Source organism: Podarcis melisellensis (assembly GCF_964234715.1).
Source record: "Podarcis melisellensis genome assembly, chromosome: 4".
Lineage (NCBI taxonomy): Eukaryota > Metazoa > Chordata > Lepidosauria > Squamata > Lacertidae > Podarcis > Podarcis melisellensis.
In genome coordinates this window covers 82,787,059-82,810,886 of record NC_138531.1, presented here as the reverse complement: position 1 = coordinate 82,810,886, position 23,828 = coordinate 82,787,059, and the positions used below count along the sequence as shown (strand labels likewise).

The window sequence follows — 23,828 nt, the reverse complement described above, 5'->3', positions numbered from 1 at the left end:
GAAGTATTAATAACTATGGATGAAGTATCATCAAATGCTTAGCATGTATTTTTGTGTTTGACTTGAAGGTTGCATCTGCAATAATCCTAGTACGTTGTGTCAGCCTCCTGACTGGTGTTCTTGGCTGCTACTGCTATGCTGGCATACTGACGGAAGAAGAAGCACGCAAATCAAAGCTGTTTCAAAAATCCAAGGTAAGGCTTTTTTGTGTTTTAAGGAATACACTAAATTTCTGGTTTCCAAGCAAGAGAAATATCTTAACAGTGGTGGAAGCATATCTTTTTATTTTTTACATTTATGTTCCTTGTCACTTATTTTACAAGTTGATTAATGCTTATTTTTACATTATAAGTAGCTTTGAGGCACTTTTGTGAAAAAAGTGAGAAATATACGGAATAGGAAAATAAATAATATCAGGAAATGTTAGTAAAGACAAAGTTACTCATCTTTGTATGGTTGATTGCGTTAGAAAAAGCTGAAAGTTTCTTTAGCATGATTAGACTTGAATGTGGATGGAATGCTATAAAAGCAATATATATCTGAGACAGTTTCTTAATTATTTGCATTTTTTTTTTAATTTGCACAGTCTCTTATTCATTATGTGGGAGAAACTATTTATCAGTCCAAAAACAAGCTAAATGAAGATTCTAGGATCGTTTCATTAAGGACGTTAATAGGACAGTGTATTAGTTGCGCATGTAATTGTAAGCAGGTAAGACACTTGCCGATCTTTCAGTCCATGCCACAATTAAGAAATGCTGAAATCCTTGTACTTTTAGCTAGTTAGGTCCCTTTTGCAGCAAACCTATTTCTCCAGTCAATTTAATAATTTGTAATCATGTACAGGTGTATGCATGCACACAGAATTTTTATTAGTTCAGTTTCAAATGAATACAGCAGTAGCTAATTTTACTTAGTTTTAAAGTGATTGGTTATGTTTCCATGCCTAGTTAAAGTGATTAAATCCTGTTTTTTTTTTGTTTTTTAAATAATATTTATTCTAAAAGGTACAAATAGTAAAACTAAAAACATAAGAAACACACAACATCCAAGAAAACAAAACAAACACAACAAAGAACAAAAAAAGAGAAAAAAACACAGAAATTCCACCTTTTAAATCTCATTTTCAGTAACTTCTTTTCTTGACTTCCCCACGCCTCCCCTTCTTGTATTCCGCTTCGCATATTTGTTCAGCAAGTTTTTATCTTAGTATCTTTACATATTTTAACCATTATTTCAGTATTATATTTACTTTGGTTTAATCAATAACACTTAAGTTATATACCTTATTCATATATAAGAGAAATAAAAAAGAAAACAAAAGAAAACAAAAATAAAAGTACTTTTCCTAAGGTTGTCCCTAGTTCCCATCCACGAATTCCCCATTTTAATAATAATAAATGACGTAAAAAAACCCAGGATTTTTGCACTGCATAGTGAAAATCAGGCCCCCTTCGGGCTCCCAAACCCTCCTTTTCCATCCCCGGTTTCAACCCCAGACCACAATCCATAAGTCTATCTTTTTAGCCTGGTGACCTTACGTCCGAGGCTCTCAAGTCCCTTTCAGTCCCTCTCAGCCGGCTTCTTTGGAAATCTTTTATATTAAATGCCCAAACTCGCAAAAATACTTTCTCAATACTGTCAGTGATTTTTTCAGCCAGGACAGGTTGTTTAAAGGTGAAGCTCCATCTTTGTTTCTTAAGTTCATACATCCCAACTGGTCCAACTTTCACTCTGGTCGGGTTTAAGATCATCTTGATAGATCTTTGGCTCTCATTTGTCTTCTGTATCATTTCGGCCACCCCTTGTTTAACAGGTATCTTTTCCTCCTCTTCCTTCTTTGGTTTCATTTCTTGTCCAGCTGCCCGTGTTTTGAGTATCAGGCCCTTTTCCATCTCAGTAGCTATATTTTCTATTGGTTTCGACTTTGGAGGGCTTGTAGACTAAACATGACCTTGCTCATACATCTCTCGCAGCTTTCCCATGAGAACGACCAGTTCTTGCAGCTCAGCTCATATTTCCCGACCTAGTTCCATCTTGTAATGTCCGTGAATCCCCTCTAGAGGGATTCTTGTGTGATTAAATCCTGTTTTGGGGGATGTGTTCAATAATTCGTATATATTGTGTTTGTTTTGACAGAACAGCCCAAGAAAGATCCTGTCTGGAATTTTCTTGCATTTGTTAACCTCAAAACTGATGAATGATCTTGTAGACATTTGCAAACATCTGGTGAGTAGTTATAGTGTATGGCATGACTTCCTCATCACAGTTTATTTTGGACAACAAAAAGTGTATAACGTAAGCAGATATTTCACTTGAAAGACAGACAAAACATGTTGGGTTTGACCTTTTCTTATGCCTATTGAGAGTGAAAAATATAGCCAAAACAATTTGCTCTGTGTACAATGCAATGCTCCACCCGCTCCAACATTAAACACCAGTATTGCATGTATCCTGCTTCACACTTACTTTCTCTGCTGTTTCTCTTTCCCCTTGCTAGTTTATCTTCCTCTCTTTCAACTCTACCCTACATTTAGCACCCTTGTTGGTAATGGTGGGGGCCAAGCCACTGCTAGTGCTGCACTGCTATGCTCCCTTCTGGCTAAGCTGCACCATCTTGGGGTTATCGCTTGAATCTCTCTATTTCTTCTAAAGAGACAGTAGAAATTAAGGCTGAATGAGTGTTGTATACCATTAGGTTTGACAAATGTGATATTGTCCATTATCTTCCATGACTGCAACTCTCACATTAAGGATAATACTGTACAGTGGGTTTCTGGATCAGTTAGGGACATTGGTGTGGATCTCTAATCTCTGAATAGCTTGAGATTTGTGTAGCCGAGGGAGTATTTCTCTCGAATAAATTTCTCTGCCAGTTGAGGTCAATCTGGACTCCTCAGCTGTGAGTTTTGTCTCACTGTTTTACTTAAATTACAAAGTGAAATGGAGGTCCTCAGTAAAAGTCCCAGTCCCATACTAAGCAGTATCAAACAGTGGTCTTCCACAGGAAAGTGATGCCACATTTAACGAAGCAATCAGAAGTCACATTTTTCTGGTTTGTATACAGGTGGTACAGTTTTTATATACTGAAACGTACACAGAACTCTCAGTTAAGATAATTTTAAGCTTTTTTTCATAAAGTATCTTGAGTTTATTGTAAGAAAGATGTGATGAAAGAATTCCAAATAAATAACTTCTCTTAGATGTTTTCTACTGGGAGGATAAGTGAAGCTGGAGAAGTGGATTTAATGGAAGATGATCCAGAAGAGAGTAGGATGGAAGGAGAAAATCCGACCACGTCAGATCTTTTTGATGATCACTCTGCTGAAGCTGGTGATGTAAATGAGGGTGGAGAGCTGCAAACTTTGACAGGTATCTTTAAATTGCTTTCTGTATCGTTTTGTGATAACTAAATGGTTTAAAAAGTTTTTGAGGGTACCATTCCAACAACCATTTTACACATGTTCAAAGCCTGTGCAACTTTGCTTGTGTGCATCACTGCAAACATAGAAGTGGCAGGTAATGTGGAAATGTGTGTGTGTGTGTGTGTGTTCCTGTATTTTAATTGCCTTCCTCTAGAAATACACCAGACTTCCTCTAGAAATACACCAGAAGTTCAAAAGCCACCTTCAAAGTTGTTGTTTTTCTAAATGTGCTGACTGATTTTTTTTTTCAGAATATAGAGGTGACTGGGGAAGAACTTAAACCCTGCCCTTCCAATGTAATCACAGTACACAGACAACTAAGACAGAATTTGTCTTTTTCTCAAAGACACACAATCTGTGTCAAGGCTGGTATTAAACACTAAGTTTCCTAGCCCTACCAGACTTGCACGATGTGCTCATGCTTTAGCAAATGCTGATACTGCAGCTTCCTTTTTGACCCGGTTGCTGGTATAACTGCTTTAGAATTCCTTTACTCTCTATGTAGCTGCCCAGGTTAGGAATAGAGAACAACTTAGTTTGGTCTACAATATAGTTCTCAGCTCAAAAAGTGTGTTTCTCTCTCTGTGTGTTGGTAAGATACATTTTCTCAATGAATTTATTTCTAAACATATGCATTTAATTAGGTTTTTTGATAAAATGCTGATTTAAACATGGTTTTTCACAAGGAATTAAAAATATAATCTACGATTAGAGCATAAATGTGTCACAATGGATTTACCACCAAGCACATGTAAAATTGATAGAGATACGATTTTGACTGATTTGTCTATCCCTAGTCCAGGAACACTAATTTACTGCTGTATATGTCTACGTGTGCCTTCAGATACTTGGGTATGTCTGCCAGGAAACTAGTAGTTATGGCTTCCTGGCATATATCTGCTAAATGTTTGGAAGTTCATGTCTTACATTGTTTTATTTAACACTACACCATTTTATGTACAGGTGCCATAAGCCCATTGTCAGAAGAACACTTGGCAAAACAGGACTTGTTGCTCCTTGATACTTTAAAGTTCTTGTGTATAGCTGCCACAGCAACCCCAGTGCAAACTGTTTGCTTTAGAGCGTCTGAAATTTGGAAGAAACTCTTGATGCTAATTGAGGAAAACATGTTTGATTATATTAAGCCGCAGCATCTGCATGTAGTGAGTATGATTATGAAAGGTCACTCTGCTGTGTGTTAAGTAGTCTTTGGCTAACTGTTCTAGGATCTTGAAACTTTAACATCATGTAGGCGTTTTATAAACAATTATGCTGCTGTGTAATTTTAGCCTGTGATAAGCTTTGTTCTACGTTAAAATATATACAAGACCTATAAACCAAGCATGAATATACCAGTATGCAGTCTAATATATATGGAATTTAAAATGTTTGATATAAATGAAAGCATTAGAAAAGCTTTTTAAAAATGTGTTTCGTTCTAGTACTTGGTCTTGTTGAAGGAACTCCCCAGTGAAGAAAACCCCTTGCCAGACGACTACCTTGTCTCCCTTCTCAAGCCTCTTTCGTAAGAGAATCTTGTTTTTAATGAAATAACTGTGACATTAATATTTTGCAGATACATTTTCTCAGCGTTTCTCTTTTTTTCCTACAGGGATATATGTCCCTTTTATCGCCGAGATCAAGAAGTTTGCTCAGCAATTTTATATAATCTCCTTCCTATGGTGACCGCCTTGGGTGCTGCCAGAACAAATACTGAAGCCCTGGGTCCACTTTTAACTGTTGTTGCAGCATTTTGGTATGATAAGCATATTTTCACATGCAGTTAATTTCATGGTCATAAACCTGGCAGCTGTAGCAATTGCCAAGTGTTGGATCACATGGTCTTTTGCATTTGCTCCCTCCCACCACCCTTCTTGGGTCAGTAAGCGTAAGTAGTTATCATGAAAGGGATTTCTTGGACCTATACAAACTGATGCCTTGCCCTGTCTTACTGTTTTTTGCTGCCTGTAGCTGGGGTTCTAGCTTGTATATACATTTTTTGGTCTGATTTCAGAGTCTCTTTGTTTCCTTTTGCTGTTTTGTGCCTGATTTTCCTTTCCTTCTTTGGTTTGTTGCAATTAAAAAAAACACAGACTTGCAAGGGAGGGAAGAGTTCAGTTAAATTCTTCCAACTTGCAATTTTGCCTGTGACTGCTAGAGGGAGCTAAATACTATCCTTGGCATCAGCTCATATAGGCTCAATAAATCCTGTTCATGGTAGGTATCAACGGTCTTATTGATTGAGCAGACTCTTCCATATTTTTTATGATGTATGTATGTTATTTCTATATGAAATACTTATGTTTGTTCTTCTAGTGCCTTCAATCTGGTTTCCAAGGATATGCTCTATTTTTTTAAAACTGTATTTATATTTATAACACTTTATAACATTTCTGAAAGTATACTAGTCTTAAGGGCCCCTCAGCGTAATGTGTTTTAGTTGTGAATGGTGTAAGGAATGAATGTTTAGTTTAGACAAAAACACTTTGCTTCCAGAAAGGAAGTAGCAGGCAACAGTAGCTTGATCAGAAAGTTGTTGTTCATATTATCTGTTCTTGAACTCTGCATTAATTAAAAACTAGCCAAAAAGTTTTGAAGCATGGAAAGAAATACTTTTTTTCTGATTCTGAGTGATCTGCCAAAAGTATAGACTTCTTTTCCTCTTTGAAATTTATCATAAAATATTGTTTGTTCCAGGCAATTAGCAAATAAAGGAAAATACACAGCTCCCGTAAGAATTGCCTTAGTGAATTGTATGAAAGCCTTACTTCAGGTAAGTCAATAGCTAGAAATATTTAAACAAAAAGGTTTTTGTTGGCTTTCCCAAGTTCCATAGAAATGTAGTGTTAACATTTTCTCTCTTTCCCCTCACCAGGTTGATCCTCATTCAAAGTGGGCTGTGCTTGATGTTAATGGTGAAGAAATCCCTGTGAGTGATGCTTTCCCCCACTTCCTTGCAGATAGCAGTTTTCAAGTTTGCATGATTGCAGCTAAATCAATAAGCAGGTATGCCCTTGTAGTTTAATTATTTGACATAAAGGTAGTATACAAAAGTTACACATTCAGAATTGCTTAGCATTTTTTCTTTACCATCTCCCAGAAAGACATTCAAGTAGAAGTTAAACAATCTAAGCACCAGTTCAAAACCATGCTTGCTGTTTCTCATATCTTTCTTTAGTTAGGGATATTCTCAAAGATTTATGGTAGGACTGGATATCCAGCTTCTACCTCTCTTCTGTCACAAGAGGCTAGGGCCCTGCGGGATTTGACATCTTTCCGCAGGGCCTGCAAGGCAGCTGTTCCACCAGGCCTTTGGTCAGGGCGCAGCCTGACTCCCTCCTTTGGCAACCTTTACAGAACTTAAGCTTAATGGTTGCCATCAATTGGATTTTAATTAATTTTTATAATGAAATGTTTTTAGAATGTTGCACTATTTTATTGTTGTTAGCCGCCCTGAGCCCGGCTTCTGCTGGGGAGGGCGGGATATAAATAAATTTATTATTATTATTATTATTATTATTATTATTATTATTATTATTATTATTATTATTATTTTGTTGCTAGCTGCAAGAGAAATAGATACTACTAACAAAATGCCAAATATCTAGTTCAGAAGTTTACAAGAAACCTTTTAAGAAAATGATGGGAGATAGCTCCTAAACAGCTGGACTATGAGATGTATATCTTTGATGGAGGCCCCTTGGCTTTTTCTTTTTGCTATGCAAACTCACACCCTCTGGGAAGGGATTCAAAGTGACGGTTGCTTAATCACAGACATGGGGGGCACCCCCCAGTACCACAGAAGGGCTCTCAAAATTAAATGCATTTAAGGCTTTATTTTAGAAAACAGAGAATGTTGTAAATTATTCTAATTTGATTTTTCTCCATGCTTGATCCTAAGTTTGTTTCAAGATGTGAAGCTGAGGGATTCAACTGGCTTACTGAATGCTCTTCCATTGAAGCTCCAGCAAAGGGCTTTTGAGAACTTGTATCTCACAGTTCAAGAAGGAACAAAGAAATTGGTAATACATCCCCCCCAGCACACACACACTTCCACTGTAACATTTTCTCTTATTCATTGGAAGTTGTTGTTGGGTGTCCTTTTCCTCCCAAATCCACTGAAGTTTAGTTGGATTTGCCTGTTTCTAAGTCTTTGCTTCTGATTAATCTTTCAGCAAGGTAATACAATAAAATGAACATATTTCCATTCACTTACCAGGTGCACAGGCTACATAGTGACTTAAATGAGGTTGTTTAATTGATGACATGGGGGGCACAGTAGTTGTGCTGTTACTGGAAAAGAGCTATCATGTTTAAGAGTAATGCTATGGTTTATTATTGTTGTTGTTGTTGTTGTTGTTGTTGTTAGTCTACTTTGTATTAAACATTTCAGATTTTTTGTGCTGAACCCCTCTTGTACATTTTTTCTTAGATTAAATGTTCCTTTTCACTGTGGCCTTTAATTTCATCAGATAAACTATTGTATTATCTCTGCAATCTTAACACAGCTTCACTCTGCAAGCTGTCCTGGAATAGGGGCCTTGAGTGTTTGCTTCACTCAAAAACAATGGTGCTCTCATCTCATTTAATTGGTATGTGTGGGTTAAGTGTAAGGGGGAAAATCATGCTTAGGTTTTGCATGAGGCCTGTAAACTTCCAGTAGGAAAACATAAAAATGATTGCTGCAAAGTAGACCTATTGGATTATTTCTTACATCTCAATTTCAGGATCGTATTTTAATAAAATATAAATGGTTGAGGGAATTTAAATTACATCTATCACTTAAATATATTAAAAGTTCGTCTTCATTCAATGTTTTCTTCTTACAGGCACATGGTTCCGTGAACCAAGAGAACCTTCCTGATGAAGAGTATAATAGAAAATCAGTTCTTCTCATGTTAATAATGATGATTTTACGCTGCAGTCCTGTGTGTGAAAAGCAAGCACTGTTTGCAATTTTCCAGTGTGTAAAAGAGAATGGATTAGAGCCTCACCTTGTAAGGAAGGTATGGGAAAAGCACACAGTTAAAAACTCTAAATGAACGTGCAGGGCTTTAAAAAACTTCAAACAGTTTTCAAAGAATTTCTGTATTACTTAAATTTGAACCCATTAAAATGTCCTTGGTTTTGTGGTTCTGTATAAATGGTTGTAATAAATAGGTCTGAGCCACTACTCATTTTTCTCCATAGTGTTAATTCCTGATAGGAGCTTTAGTTCATAGACACTGCCGTCATTCGCACATCACGGTGAACAATAGTTAATGGTTTATTGTGATCACATCTTTTACTCTTTCCTCCTACTGTGTGGAGGAAACAAACCACATTCCTTGGCTTAGAATTACACCCAAACTAGGGATATGTGAATGAAGCCACTAAGAGTTGTTGCAGTTACTACCAGTGGTGGTCTCATTTGGAATTGCCCTTTTTTCGTATGTAGGTATTGGAAAGAATTCCTGGTACTCTTGGATACAGAAGTGTGGAAGATTTCATGAATACACACTTAGATTATCTTGTTCACCAATGGCTGAACTGCAGCTACAGCCTTCCAGATTTTCCATATATATTATTGAATTACCGTACTTTGGACGAGTTCTACAGGTATGCTTACGTTTGTGTGATTCCCCCACTATTTATCTGGAAACACTCAAAATATTTTGCAGCGATATGCCAGGTGCCACATTTTGTGTTTCTTTGGTTGAAGCAGCATATTCTCAGAAAGGTGCATAGTTTTTGAGTTACAATACCAATATTTTGGAATACCCTTCATACATTAAACTATGCTCCTGCTGCAATTAACTGGTCAGTAGCTAATTAGAAATAGGTGATCAAATGAACTTTTCAAGAATAATTTGTCATAAGAATGCAGGTGTTGGATTCTGTTGTAGCTTGCACTGTATACTTGAAGTGTAATTTCCCCCTCAATTGTTTAGCCATAATTAAAGAAAATCCTTAATTTTAGATCCTGCTACAAAGTTTTGATTCCACAACTGGTTGTTAAGCAACAGTTTGAAGAGGTTACATCCATTGCTAACAAGATTGAAAGAGGGACACAACAGCTCTTGGCACATTGTTTCCCCAAAATACTTGTCAACATCCTCCCTTATTTTGCCTATGAAAATCATGAAGATGGTGAGTTTGCGCAAAAGAAAAAGACAGCTCATGAAGTCTATGAGAGGCTGAAAGATGACAACTGGTTAGGAAAACAGGTACTTTTTAAATAAACTTGTTGGAATTCCTAGACGATTCTTCTAAAATGCTCTGTGTTCTGCTGTTTGGCTAAAGAGGCGTCCAGCGCTTACTGGGGTTTGTGTCCCTTCCCATTGCACAGAAGCCAATAAGCCTTTTGACTTAGCCCCCTCTTCCCGTTAGCTCTGCTAGCTCTTTTGTATTCACTTCCTGCCTTGCAGAAGAGGAGAGCAGAAGATACATTCCTCTTCTCATTTTTCTACTTCATAGCTTGGGCCTTCCTTCCCCAACTTAGTTTTTCTAACTCTTCCCCTCCCCTCAATGCCTCTCCTCAATGGCTCCTTCAGGGAAACATGCTACCAACAAAGATGTAAAAGCATGTGAGACTGTTTAGAAGCCATGCAGCAGTGTGCTATTCAGTAACAAGCAGCTCTGACTCCGAACCAACCTTTCACGAGCAGCCAAGAATACCCATCTTGGATTGCAGTAACCATACAGCTCTAAACCCTGTTAATCCTGGCCGTAGTTGAGATGAGGGCAGGCATATTCTCATACGGATCCCACCCACCCCCCAATTTTAGATGGCTGAGGTCTGAATCACCCCAAGGAGCTAAATTGATGTGCAAACCCTGTAAAACAGGAGAAAGCAACAAATGTGGTGCTGTCTGTCGGAACCAAAAGCAATTTGCTGATTAGCCACCAGGCGGTGCAGGAGAACAATCTAAGGGCATCCTCACCTCTTGGTTTTAAGGGCTTTTGCCTTTTTGAAAAGGAGGCGCTTAAAGAGATGATTGTTGGAATTTGGGATAAATGTTAATCTGTGCCATCCACCCCCAGTGGGAAAGTTGCCTTAAATGAACTTTCCTCCCAGTTTATTTTAAGGATGCTTTGCTGGGGTAGGTTGTTGCTCTTGGGGAGAAATGGAAGGTGCCCCCTGTTCATGCATCAGACAGAGTATTGCTTTAAAGAACCTCCTCCTTCATAGGAAGCAATTAATCAACAAAATAATAGTAATAATGAGGAGGAGATCATCATACACACGGTGGTGGGCAAATAGGTAAACTATCCAGTTTCTGAGTTTAATACTTTTGAATATAACATCAGCATGGAGACTGACAGGCTGTGTAATAACCAGCCTTGTATTGTATTTCACAATTAAAATAAAACTAAACCTGTGTTGTGTTGTTTTGTTTTTACAGCTGATTGACAGTTTATTTCATAGTAATTTACCAGAGATTGTAGTGGAGGTATTGATGACACTGCATGAGTCAGCTGGTATCGCAGCACAAGAAGATTCTGCTCTAACGAGATTTACAGGGTACAGTTTCCCATCCTCTGCCGATTATAACAAATGTTGGTTATTTAACCTTTGTAAGCAAATATTTAAGAAATGGGGATGGTATGTAATGGTTTGATGGTCGGACAAACTGTTTTCTATTTGAGAAAGTGGTGAGTTAGTAATAGTACCTTAAGAACAGGAAAATCTGTTAATCTCATGAACCTACACATAGCAATAGGTCATAAAATTCACTTGTAGTTAATGGGGATGCCCACCCCTGAGGAAAGGTGATGGCTCAAAGAAGCAGAGGCTAGAAGCTCCTGGTTGCAAGGCAACTTGGAAGGAGACCAGGGTGTGGGTTCAGAACCATGGATAGTGCTCCTGTAGGTGAATCCAAACATTCAGGTTGTTTCAGTGCAGAGCAACTGGATGCCCACCCACTTAGTGCTGCCTCCTGGCTGATTGAATGGCTGGTGCCTTCCACTGTAGAATCATAGAGTTGGAAGAGACCACAAGGGCCATCGAGTCCAACCCCCTGCCAAGCAGGAAACAGCTGTAGCTCCTTCAGAGTAATTGGGTTTCCAGCTGTGGGGATCTCTATTGATCAGCCATAAGAATCCAGTGGCAGAGGTCTCTCATTGGGGGAATCAGGATAGCCTCCTGTGTCTATAGACTCACAAGGGAAGAACCAGAGAGTAGATATATCTCCTGAGAACTGCAGGTGCCAGAGGACTCTGCCTCTAAGGAGTCTGGGTCCAGGGTCATGGCATGACCTTTATCATTTTGATATTTGTATGTAGAGAAGGAAATTATGTTAGTGCTCTTGTCTCAACTGCCCATTTCCCCCAAAGTAAGCCTTCCCTGTTGGGCACTAGGGTATCTCCGGGTAGGACTGTGTTCCTCCAACTGCTTGAAGGCAAGAACGGTTGACGCTGCAAAGAAAGTTGATGGATTTCTCTCTCTTGGAGTTATTTTATTTCTTATGTTTACTTGAAGCAAACGTTGCCCTGCAATTGTGATCCTACTTTGCAACTTTTGAGGTCTGTTCACCAGTGACAAAATGCACCATGTGGTTCCACAATAGTTTGTGGTCTATCAGTGAATAATGTCTTGCTTATAGATATTTCTGTGGGTGTTAGCACAGTATGATTCTTCAGTTCCTTTTCTCTAGTTCACAGTGTATACAAATATATTCATGCACACATTACAGCATGTGGACACAGAAAGGCAAGCGGTCATATTTCCCTGGTGTGCACTTGGTGTACACACTCATATGTTTGAAATAAAACTGGAGTCTGTCTTTATACTTTCAGCCCAGTAGTGAGTCAGCAAATTGTCTCTAGACAATAAACTGTTATCCAGATTAGATCAGCAGTAGAGAGAGAGAAAAAGAGAGGAGATATAGAATTGTTGTTGTTGTTGTTTAGCCGTTTAGTCATGTCTGACTCTTCGTGACCCCATGGACCAGAGCACGCCAGGCACTCCTGTCTTCCACTGCCTCCCACAGTTTGGTCAAACTCATGCTGGTAGCTTCGAGAACACTGTCCAACCATCTCGTCCTCTGTCGTCCCCTTCTCCTTGTGCCCTCCATCTTTCCCAACATCAGGGTCTTTTCCAGGGAGTCTTCTCTTCTCATGAAGTGGCCAAAATATTGGAGTCTCAGATATAGAATATATCTTAATATAGAATATAAGATATAGAATAGGTAATATTAAAACACCTATTTAAATACAGCATGAGTTTTTTAAAAGAGGCCCCGTGGGACATGTGTACTCTGTATCCACGGGGCCTCTTTTAAAGGACTCACCCTGTATAAGTTAGTTTGTTTCCTCCCAGCTGAGAAATGAATCAGTATTTCTTTTTTTTCTTTTCTTTTTTTTATAAAATTTTTATTGGGTTTTCACATTTTATATAGACATACACACACATAGAAAGACAAAGACAAAACATGTATAATTTCATACCCTTACTTTCTTTACCTTCTTTCCTTGACTTCCCCCCACCCCCCCTTCCTACATCCCAATTTCATTAATTAACTCAGCAAGTTCTTTTCCCTCATCCTTAAAATATTGTTGTAATTTTTAAGCTTAACTCTTTTTACTAGGCCAAATTTTACTTATCCAGTTTTCTTATACACATTAAATCCTTTTTCTAAGGTCGACCTAAGTTCTCTTCCACGAATTTCTCCCTTTTTATATTAAACCAAAAATCATAATAACCAAATACAAAAGTCATAAATTTTTACAATTCTGCTCTCCCCCTCCCTCTCTACCCCAGTTTCTGTCCCTTCCCAAACCAATGTCCTCAAAAAACAATTCCTAGCCCGGATTCCTCACATCTGAGGCCCTTAAGTCTCTGTTAGCCTCTCTCCGTCGGTTTTGTTGGTAATCCTTTTTGTTGGCCCTCAAGTTTCGAAGGAGTTCTATCACAAGCACCTCATATTTTCTTCCCTCCAAATCAGTTAGAAACAGTTGCTGCCAAGGATCAGCTGGTCTCCCATGCTCAAACTTGAAGAAGAAGTCCCAGTCATATTTATTTGTTCCTTTAAATTCCAGTATTCCAGATACTCCAGGGGCTTCTTCCTTTATCTTTCTCTCCTTTCGCAGATTTGTAATCCAATGATCTTCTTCTTTGTTTCCTGACAATATAGGCTTCAATATACGCAGGTTTCAAATGTGGGCAAACCTTGCTGGCCCTCAATTTCCCTTTACTAAATGGGGCAGATGTGACCAACTTGCGCAAGATGGGGGCACCAAAATCTGGAATGGCAGAGCATTTCTTTGACAAGCATACCCTGGGAGAAAGTGACAGAGAAATGAATCAGTATTTCAGTCCAATCTGTTCATATTTCTTTTCGCAGAAATTTTTGTTTGGGGACTCATCAAGGCTTTGAAAGGCTTGCATTTATTTTTTTTCAGGGATCTGGATCCCACTCCTAATCCTCCTCATTTTCCATCACGAGTCATCAAAGCAACATTGGGTTACATCAGCAGTTGTCATAAAGCAATGTCAAAAGGTCTTGTAGCAATTCTTTCCAAGCAACCTGTAAGTAACTGATTTCAGTTTTGTGACACACATTGTGTATTGACCTAGATGCAGGTGCTGCTTAAAAAAGAACTACTGGTCTTACTTGAATAGTAGATTTATTAGCCCAATCCGAAGACTTCATCGTCCACTGTAATAAATCTGCAATATCCTGTCTGTTTGCTCCTTCCTCTTCTGTAATGCCAGCTAGTTCACCCTAATGTCACAATATGGTTCATTTCCTTGTCTCCCTTAAATGTTCGCCTGTAATGTTAGGGGGTGGGGAAATGCATGACATCATGACTTCAGGACAGGGATAAGATGTTGGGGGCAAGGGAGGGAAGGGTAGAATTAGATAGCTGGCTGTCATTTTTCTTTTTAATCATCAGATCTACTGTATTTTTCGCACCATAGGACACACTTTTTCCCCTCCGAAAATGAAGGGGAAATGTGTGTGCGTCCTATGGTGCGAATGCAGGCTTTCGCTGAAGCCTGGAGAGTGAGAGGGGTCGGTGCGCACCGACCCCTCACGCTCTCCAGGCTTCGCACACCTCTCCGCAAGCAGCGGGAGCCCAGCGTTGGGCTCCCGCTGCTTGCGGAGACTTGCCTGCACGCTGAAGCCTGCGCACGCTGAGCTCAGCGTGCCCAGGCTTCGCGGACCTTTCCACAAGCAATGGGAGCGCTCCCGCTGCTTGCGGAGAGTTGCCTGCACGCTGAAGCCTGCGCGCGCTGAGCTCAGCGCGCCCAGGCTTCGTGGACCTCTCCGCAAGCAGCGGGAGCGCTCCCGCTGCTTGCGGAGACTTGCCTGTTTGGGGGCTGGGGTCGGGGGAAGCTCGAGCTTCCCCCACCCCAGCCCCGCGCCTTGGGGAAAAATATTTTTCCCCCTTTATTTCCCCCCCCCAAAATTGGGTGCGCCCTATGGTCCGGTTCGCCCTATGGTGCGAAAAATACGGTAATTCCAGACAATGTAAAACAGAAAATCCCCAGAGATTACTATCTAATGTCCTATCTTTTTTTTCTGCAGGAGTCATTCCAAAAAATCTTATTTGCCATATGTAAGCAAGCATCTGAAACAAATAATATATACAAAAAACATAGAATTATTATGATATATCATTTTTTTGTTCAACTATTACTGGAAAAAATAAAGGATGGTTTAGGAGGAGCATGGGCTTTTGTACTCCGGGATGTGATTTATACTACAATTTACCACATCAGCAACAGGTATGAGTATTATGTACTATTATTTATACACATGTCCGGTGTGAAAATACTTCAGTAACTGGGATTGGGCATCACAGCATTTATGGAGTTGCCTTACCCTGGTACAGCCCATCTTGTCTATGGCTATCAGCTGTGACTGGTATTTAAAGAGCTCAAGCTCAGGCCTTACTGTTCAAGATTCCTATAAATGGAGATTGAACCTTGTCCAATACCAGTAAGCCATGAACTTGATTGGTGGTTTAAAGTATTAAGCTTTCAAAGAAAGACCTTCAATGATATCGTGAGGAATTTTTTCAAAAGCCTTAGTGAAATCAAGATACACTGCATCCATGATATTCTTGTGGAGAAGCTGGTAAAATGTGGGCTGGATGAGGTAACTGTTAGGTGGATTTTTAGCTGGTTGGCTGAGCAGACTCAAAGAGTGCTCACTAATGGTTCCTCAACATCCTGAGAAAAAGTGGCATTGCTTTCATTTGAGGGAGAGGGAAGTGGGAAGACAGGGGAGCGTAGGACAATTTCTCCTGTTGTAAAAATCATTTGTACATCACCACCTTGTCTGGTTATACTGTGTTGATTAAAGTGTGTATCGTAGCTCCCCTAAGCTGCTTCATTTTTTAAAATGTGTTTTAGGCCTGTTCCTCTCAAAGGGATATCCCTCCGGAGCTTCTTGCTATGTTGTGACCTTCTCAGTCGTGTTTGCCACACAGCAGTAATATATTGTGGAGATGCCCTAGGGAGTCACCTCCATGTTGTTGTGGGGACCCTGATTCCCATAGTTGGAGAACAACCTGAAACCCAAGAAGAAGTAAGTTTTAATCAGCTGCACTTGCTAGGCATTTTATGTTTGCTTGATTTAGGTTTACTTGGGTCAGTTTAGAATATGTGTACTCCGCCTTTCCACCTGAGAACACCTAATGAAGCGAACAATATAAATGCAAGAATCAATTAGTAACAGTTTTAAAAGGCAATTACTGAAACCCACAACTTATTCAGGGGTTATGTTCCAAGGATAGTGCATGGAACAAAAACCGTGTAACTGTATATAGTCAAAACAACGTAGGGAGCAATAGCAGGTGAGATTGCTGAAGTCCCCCCCCCCCCCGGATGCCCACTCTTTTTACCTCTTTAAAAAAATCCCAATCACCTAAAGCTGAATACACACAAGTTAACTGTGTGTGTGTAAGTTGCAGGATTACTGTAATAAGGTATGCACAAGAGTATTTTGAAAGCCCCAGGCAATATTCCAAATTTCTGAGATCCCTTCAATCTCAAAATCTTGAGGTTTAGTAGCTGCTGTTTTAAGAAGTGCACAATTAATTGCACAGTTTTTTGGATCCCATTGCCATTACATGTGTATGCCCACAAATTTTGGTCACCAGTTCTCTTCCTCACTCCTCTGCAAGGAGTAAGATCTTGTCCTTGACCTGTGCTGCATCTCAGACACTCAGTGTAAGATCAGGGATGAATTCCTGTTTCTTTCCCAAGCTTAACTAAATGTCTGCCTTAAATTGCCTTAAATGTCTACTTAATTGGTAGGAAAGCTGAACAACTTAACTATCTGCATTATTTAAATGCTTCTTTTTTTCTTTTTAGGCGAATATGGATAATTATGCTCAAAATGCTTGCCAGTGAAGAAGTAAATTATACAATCAGGGCTCTATGCTTGCTCATCTTAATTATGAGTCTTAGCGTGTCTGTGTCATTAAATCTGTGAGCTGTGGGCTGCAGTATTTGCATTTAGATATATTTAAAGGCAAGAACTGATATGTGTTACGCTAATCTGCTGCATATAATTATATTACTAATGTTATAAAATTCTGTTAAATAGTTTTGCTATTTTTTTTTGCAGCCAGCTGATATATTTCAATGTAAAAGCTGCAGGCTGTGAAAGGCCGTACATAGTATATAGAGGAATTTGGGATGTCAGAATAGTTAGTTTGCATTCAGTCTTAGAAGGTCCATACATAACCTTTTGTCACTAACATCTACATTTAAAAGAGTAAAGTAGGAGTGGTCAGACAGCATGCACTAGCATGCTGTTCATTTCCTTTAAATCACAGTAAGCCAGCAACCCTGTCTTACTGTGATGTGCACATGTGGCCACTGTGGATATTTATATCCTACTTCTGCCTTTCTGCTTTATGCACCGTGAAGTCAAAAGCAGGCCTTGGGCTCGTGCACATCATCTTCACTCTTTCCTCTGTTGTGCCCATAGCATATTGAAATGCACATGGGAACTGAGGAATTAACAGCACAGTCCTTGGTATGGTTGCTCAGAAGTAAGTCCTATTGTCTTCAGTGGGCCTTATTGCCTAATAAACCAGTTTGGGATTATAGTTTAAATATAGGGTCTTCCCTGACATTGGCCATTGAGCCTGATAAACAGGCTCAGCGTCAAAGGAGTGGATGGAAGTGGGGAGTATTTTGCATTCAAATAAGTGCAGGATCTTCTGTTTGGGTATGGGTTTCTGTGCAGTAAGGAAAGAAAATGCACAAGCATTGAGGGAAGTAACTGCTGAGCAGCTAGTCTGCAGATTGTGGATCAGAGTATTGTGACTGCTGTTTTTCCATGCAAAAACGTGAAGACTTTCTAGAGTGGTTTCATTACTTTGTTCCTCCACTTTTGTTTTCCTTTTCGTTTAGGTCTTGGGCTTATTAAAATATCTAGTGATAGATAACAAAGACAATGAAAACCTATACCAGGCAATCAAACATCTGGATCCTTTTCCAGATCACCCTGCTTTTAAAGACCTGCGTGCTGTTCAGCAGAAAATAAAATACAGTAATGGTGGATTTTCTCTCCTGGAGGTAATACAATCACTTTTCAAGCCTTTGAAATCATAGTGGGTTAGGTCTTTCTATTCATATCTAGTCATGAGTAAGTCTCATTGATCTTAGTGATGTTAATTTCCAGATAAGAATTGACACACTACTCAGCCATTCAGAGTCTCTACATTTTTTAAAAGATAATTTGTTGTTGTTTAGTCCAGTGTTTCCCAACCTTTTTTTGGCAAAGGCACACTTGTTTGATGAAAAAAATCTCGAGGCACACCACCATTACAGCCCCGTGACGTCAGCGCGCAGCGTCACGCCGGGAGGGACGCACGAAAGTGTAACTTTCAAATTTTTTCCCTCCCCCTTGCCGGGGAACCTCCAAGTGGGGTGTGAAGCGAGCGTACCTCAAGACCGAAACGCCTAATTCCTAGGGGGAAAGCATAACTGGGCGTTAACCGATCGCAAACCCTGTCCTAGCCCATTAACATAGGAAATTAACATATACAACGCGGCAAGACACCGGTTTTGGAATCCGTTCCTTCCCCCTCTCGTCTGCCGAGTTGGTCCCTGCCCCTCTCGCGAGACTCGCCACCGGGTCCGCTCTCGCGCACATAGCCCGGCAAGAGGGCGCCTCCCCTGCGCGCGCGCCTGCGCGCTCTGTGCCCCCTCCCTCCCCCTTTTCGGCCCAGCGCGCCGCCTTGCCTGTTCGTGCGCCGCGCGTGTGAGGCGAGCAGGAAGGCCGCGTAGCCCCCCATGCAGGAGACCCAGGAGAGCCCGGCGGCCGCCGAGACCCCCGCCGCTCTGCCCGCCCAGGACGAGGGGCCCGGAGGAGGAGGAGGAGAGCCCGGCGGCGGTAGCGGAGGAGAAAGAGGCGGCGGCGGCAGCAGCGACTCGGAGGCCGAGCTGCCGGACGGGCCTTCCGCGGAGGAGCCTGAGGGGAAGAAGGAGCCGGAGCCCGAAAAAGGCGGCGGCGAGGAGAAGGAGGAGGCGGAGGAGAAGCCGCGAAGCAGCAGCGGCGAGGAAGAGGAGGCCGCTGGTGAGCGTCGGGAGCAGCCGCAACCGTCTTCGCCTCCGGCCGCTGGGCCGCCTTCGCCGCCTCAGGAGCCGCCCGAGGTTGCCGCTGTAGCCGCCGCAGAGGAGCCGCCGGAGCGGCACACCAGGCAACATCTCGCGGCACACTATTGTGCCGCGGAACACCGGTTGGGAAACACTGGTTTAGTCGTGTCCGACTCTTCGTGACCCCATGGACCAGAGCACGCCAGGCACTCCTGTCTTCCCCTGCCTCCTGTAGTTTGGTCAAACTCATGCTGGTAGCTTTGAGAACACTGTCCAACCATCTCGTCCTCTGTCGTCCCCTTCTCCTTGTGCCCTCCATCTTTCCCAACACCAGGGTCTTTTCCAGGGAGTCTTCTCTTCTCATGAGGTAGCCAAAGTATTGGAGTCTCAGCTTCACAATCTGTCCTTTCAGTGAGCACTCAGGGCTGATTTCCTTCATAATGGATAGGTTTGATCTTCTTGCAGTCCATGGGACTCTCAAGAGTCTCCTCCAGCACCATAATTCATAATTCACAGTACCTAATAATTGTGTGTATCCTTACTATAAATTCTGTTTGTTGTTTGCAGGAAATTAACCATTTTCTGTCCATAAATACCTCTGATTCGCTACTGTTAACGAGACTTGAAGGTTTAAATGATTTGCGTAAGCAACTTAAGGAGCATAAAGAACAAATGAAGGACCTTATGAAAGAATTTCACGGTATGGGTTTGAGACTGCTTTTTAAATTCCTGGGAGTACTGCATATTGCCGGGGGGGGGGGGATATGACTAACCTGAGGGCAGCATGGATGCATGAACAACCCAGGAACTAAACCAAATACCAGTATAGTTTCTGTTTTGTATACAATGAACAATGCAATAAGAAAAAATAAATATCAGTCGAAGGATTAGGGAGAAACTGTTTCTTATCTAGAGGATGTTGAGGAAGGCGCTAGGCGAAACATAACATTGAGAATGCATTTCACAGTGGGTACCACAATTTTAAAAGTGCTGTCCTTTTTTTTTTTTGTTCACGACACACTTCAGAAAATAGCATTGGAGAAAGCAAAGATAGAAATAAATCTGCCCTGGCTGATCTCCTTACTTTCTAGAGCCTCTCTTCCTCTTTCACTGATGATTTGCCTTGTGTCATTGGGGATAGTGTTGGCGTATCATACTAAAGACTAATTAATATGATGTTTGAAATGCAGTTCAGCAAGTCCTGTGAGTTTCTGTAAATATAAGTTCATTTGCCTTTTATCAGGTTCTGTGTACTTCAAAGCACTGGCATTTAAGAAGAATTTTTTTAATTTGTTTGGTTACAACTTTACACACATGGTTGATATGGATATTGTGGGGTAGTTGGGGTTTGTTTTTTTGGGGGGGTTGAGTCTTCAAATGAAAAATGTTTAAATTAGTAGCATTAGTAAATCTTACATGTGTAATCTGTATATTTAATGTCTGTTTTTAATCATATAATTTTAATTGTATATTTAATTTTATTGGTCTGTGACCATAATAAATAATTCATTCACTTAATATTGCTTTTAATGCTTTTTACACCCAACTGTAGAAAACCCAAAGGACTGTATAATAGTGAAGCTGATAGCGTGTTTCTTACAACTTTCAAAAACAGCTGTTAATTCTACCAATAGAGCCTTGGGTAAGAAATTTAGCTATTCAAATGAGTAGAGTTCTTTTGAAGAGAATTAGTAAAAATTAGATTATGTTGCAAATACATAAACATTTAATATTTTTATACCAGTAAATAACTTCAGAGAAATTTTGACTGGAATGTTGAAAGATAGCACCTAGAAACCTGTTTAAAAAACCTGATATTGCTCTGTTAGCTTTTAAAAATAGTATTATTTACTAAAAAATTACTTTTATTAAAGCTTAAAAAACAAGATTTAGTTAATAATACTTCATCTTTGCATTACTTCCTTTGTCTCCTGTAAAAAGTATCTGCTTTCCTAAATTGCTAACTAATCCTTGCCATTTGAGTATTTCTAAAACTGGAATGTATTGGTTTTTCAAAATGTTTTCTTAAAATAGTACTGGTTCTAGTTCTCCAAGCTCAGTAAGCTCCTCAACAGTATAACAGCATCAATTGAAATTCTAAGTTCAAAGAAATTTGGGGTGAGATCTCCCTCTTGTTTTGTAAGCTATTGCTGCTATTAAGCAATAAGAATTCAGGGAATATATGTGATGGAGACAGTTTTCCCTGCCCTGTTTATACACACTGTTGCTATCACTGCAATGCTTAGGCCTAGCCCTTAAATTCTATACAAATTAGAGTCCCTGTAGTGGAAATCACACAGAAAACGCAACATATTAAAACAGTAGAATACTACCTTTATTCTTAATTTTCATATTGAAGGGTCCAGTTGTATTATGTATATTTTGTACATAAATATGAAAAGCAGTGAAATGTGAAAAGCGTCAGTGAAATATGAAAAGCATCATATGAATGTCTACATTTGCAGATGCAGTTGGAAGTTGTTTGGGAGAAATTGGTCCTATCAATTTTTCCACCACAGCGTTGCAGCACACTAAAAGCGCTTCATCCTCAAGTGCGGTTGATCTGTTTGAAGACCGAGAACTTCAATGGGTCTTCATAATGTTAACTCTCATAAATAATGCTTTAATAGATCAGTGGTAAGTATACAGGAGAAAATTTAACATGGTATATACATGTTGCCTTTAAATAAATCTGAGATGACAATATCCAATTTCTAAAGAGTTACTTTTTTTTCAGTATTGATGTTCGATCTGCTGCTGTTGCATGTTTAAAAAACATTCTAGCCACTGAAACTGGACATCGATTTTGGGATATTTACAAAACCGAGACCGATCCCATGCTGGTATACCTCCATCCTTTCAGGGTGTCTAAGAAAAAGGTATTGTGTTTTGTACTGTATTATAAAATTAGATGCAGAACCCTAACTCTCCTGTCTTAATTGATAAGACTATCTTGGATTAGTAGCTGCTCCCAGACATTTCCAGAGGCGTGTCCAAATATCTGAAGTAGTTTGAATGACTCCTGGATTTTCCAGAGCTTTTAAAATACAATTCTCTTTGTCCCAGCGGTTCTGCATAGTAAGCTAAAGGGATTGTGAGCTGCCTTAATAGAGGCTGGAGTTGGTGGTTCAGGAGAGGAGGCTATATAATGCTGCTTAAGGAATTTTAACAGACACTTGGTTTCTTTTTTAAAAAACAACAACACAAAATGACATTTAGTTCTTGGAAGTGCCCGAACAATTAAGAGACACTCTTTCCGAAGATCTGGATAATACAAATCTGTGGATTCCTCAAGGTGAAAGCCATGATGTTTGGATTAAGACCTTGACTTGTGCCTTGTTGGATAGTGGAAGGATAAAAAGTCAACCCCTTCTTTTTCTGAAGCCACTGTGCAAGGTAAAATAAGTTTGTTGGTAGGATTATATTCTATTGCCCTGTCACCTTCCTATTTTAAAGTTTCCTCTTACTACATTTTTTTCTCTTTCCCCATGTCATTTAGAGGTGTGTGAACTTTTTGAATGAACAATATATGGAATGCTTTGTTATAACTTAGTATAAGAATAAAGGTGACTACTAAAGGCAAACTGAAACTAATAATGTGTTCAAGCAATTTCTTTCTTTGTGTTCTAGGTTCAAACTGCTTTTTGTCAGGCTGTCCTTCCATATTTGATTCATGACATTTTACTTCATGACTTAGATGAATCTGCGCAGTCTCTTTTATCAACACACATTCAGATGTTTTTTACCACCTGTTGCAAATATGCACTATCTCCCAGTAGGCCATCTACACCTGCAAATTCAGATCCAGGTAACACCATAAAGCTTTTCCTATGCCTCAACTAAGATGCTATGCATGTAAGGGTGAGCTTAGGTGGGATTTGAGCTCCATCTAGTGGTTGGAGGCAAAATTGCTGCTCCATTTAAAGCATTTCCCCCCACTCTTAAAAATAAAGACTAATAATTTAAAGATATGGCATGCAAGATATTGAGAAAGAGGATGGGGGAAAACCCAACTCAAGCATTGGTTCTTAGTTATAGGGCTCTGGTAATGATCAGCTAGAATGGAAAGAGTTTTAAGAAGAGGAAGAGCGAAATGTTGCTAGTTTGTCAGCTGAGCCAATGGAGAACATTGTTAAGAAATAACAGAAGAGTCAAAGCTATTTCTTTTTGTTAAATAGCAAAGACAGCATAGTTTAATAGATGGTTCAGATTTCTGCTTTGCTATAAACCACTTTCTTAATAGCTGTGGGGGTACTTCTGTATTTCACACACCATTTTCTCATTTAAAATATATGTATTCATGACTTACCGGAGGAGTTACTTATCAGGGTGATTCAAAAGAACATTGAAAACTTAAGCATAACATCCCTCTATTTTGGTTTTCATTGTTATTAACTTCCCTAATTCAGAGTTGTTATTGTACATCAGATCAGTAGCCTTCTGACTAAAGTTTTTCTTCAATGCAGATTCACAAACCTTTGTTCATGGAAGTTTGGATAAAATATCTCGACGGACAATGCTCGCTGTTGTTGACTTCTTAAGACGGCAAAAGAGGTGGATTAAGTTGCTGTGTTAGCCTTTATGTTATTGTATTTTTAATTTTACAACAGCGGTCTATTTAGACATTGAGGGGAGGGCTCTCAGATTTCTTTGTTATTTTTGCACTCACAATGATTTGTGCTCGTGATGATATGGGGTGGTTACACATGTTGCCTCTTTCAATACTGTTTGTGCCTTCAAACATTTGGGGACGGTGACACTGTTTCATTTCCAAACAGTAAATGTCCTGTAGCATACTACAAATGTTCTGTGTTGTCTTTCCCCTCCAAATGGCAATAATGCCGTAACGTTAGGTTACC

General features: G+C 39.8%; 1 protein-coding gene across 2 annotated transcripts in view; it reads left to right on the top strand.

Moving 5' to 3' along the window:
• The window catches only part of ATM (ATM serine/threonine kinase), a 55,276-nt gene that overhangs the window by 13,115 nt on the left and 18,333 nt on the right, over positions 1–23,828 (top strand). The window contains exons 14-38 of one of the 2 annotated variants that reach the window (XM_081909491.1): positions 69–194; positions 587–712; positions 2,140–2,229; positions 3,204–3,372; positions 4,389–4,588; positions 4,868–4,950; positions 5,038–5,181; positions 6,123–6,198; positions 6,301–6,431; positions 7,327–7,447; positions 8,255–8,431; positions 8,863–9,023; positions 9,385–9,631; positions 10,811–10,929; positions 13,809–13,935; positions 14,939–15,138; positions 15,769–15,943; positions 17,782–17,946; positions 19,537–19,669; positions 20,522–20,611; positions 21,435–21,606; positions 21,707–21,848; positions 22,189–22,365; positions 22,600–22,777; positions 23,436–23,523. In XM_081909491.1, the coding sequence (XP_081765617.1) occupies positions 69–194; positions 587–712; positions 2,140–2,229; positions 3,204–3,372; positions 4,389–4,588; positions 4,868–4,950; positions 5,038–5,181; positions 6,123–6,198; positions 6,301–6,431; positions 7,327–7,447; positions 8,255–8,431; positions 8,863–9,023; positions 9,385–9,631; positions 10,811–10,929; positions 13,809–13,935; positions 14,939–15,138; positions 15,769–15,943; positions 17,782–17,946; positions 19,537–19,669; positions 20,522–20,611; positions 21,435–21,606; positions 21,707–21,848; positions 22,189–22,365; positions 22,600–22,777; positions 23,436–23,523 (3,617 nt within the window). Of the gene's footprint in view, positions 1–68; positions 195–586; positions 713–2,139; positions 2,230–3,203; positions 3,373–4,388; positions 4,589–4,867; positions 4,951–5,037; positions 5,182–6,122; positions 6,199–6,300; positions 6,432–7,326; positions 7,448–8,254; positions 8,432–8,862; positions 9,024–9,384; positions 9,632–10,810; positions 10,930–13,808; positions 13,936–14,938; positions 15,139–15,768; positions 15,944–17,781; positions 17,947–19,536; positions 19,670–20,521; positions 20,612–21,434; positions 21,607–21,706; positions 21,849–22,188; positions 22,366–22,599; positions 22,778–23,435; positions 23,524–23,828 lie in introns of those variants that run through there. The other variant, XR_014168016.1, reaches the window with a different exon arrangement.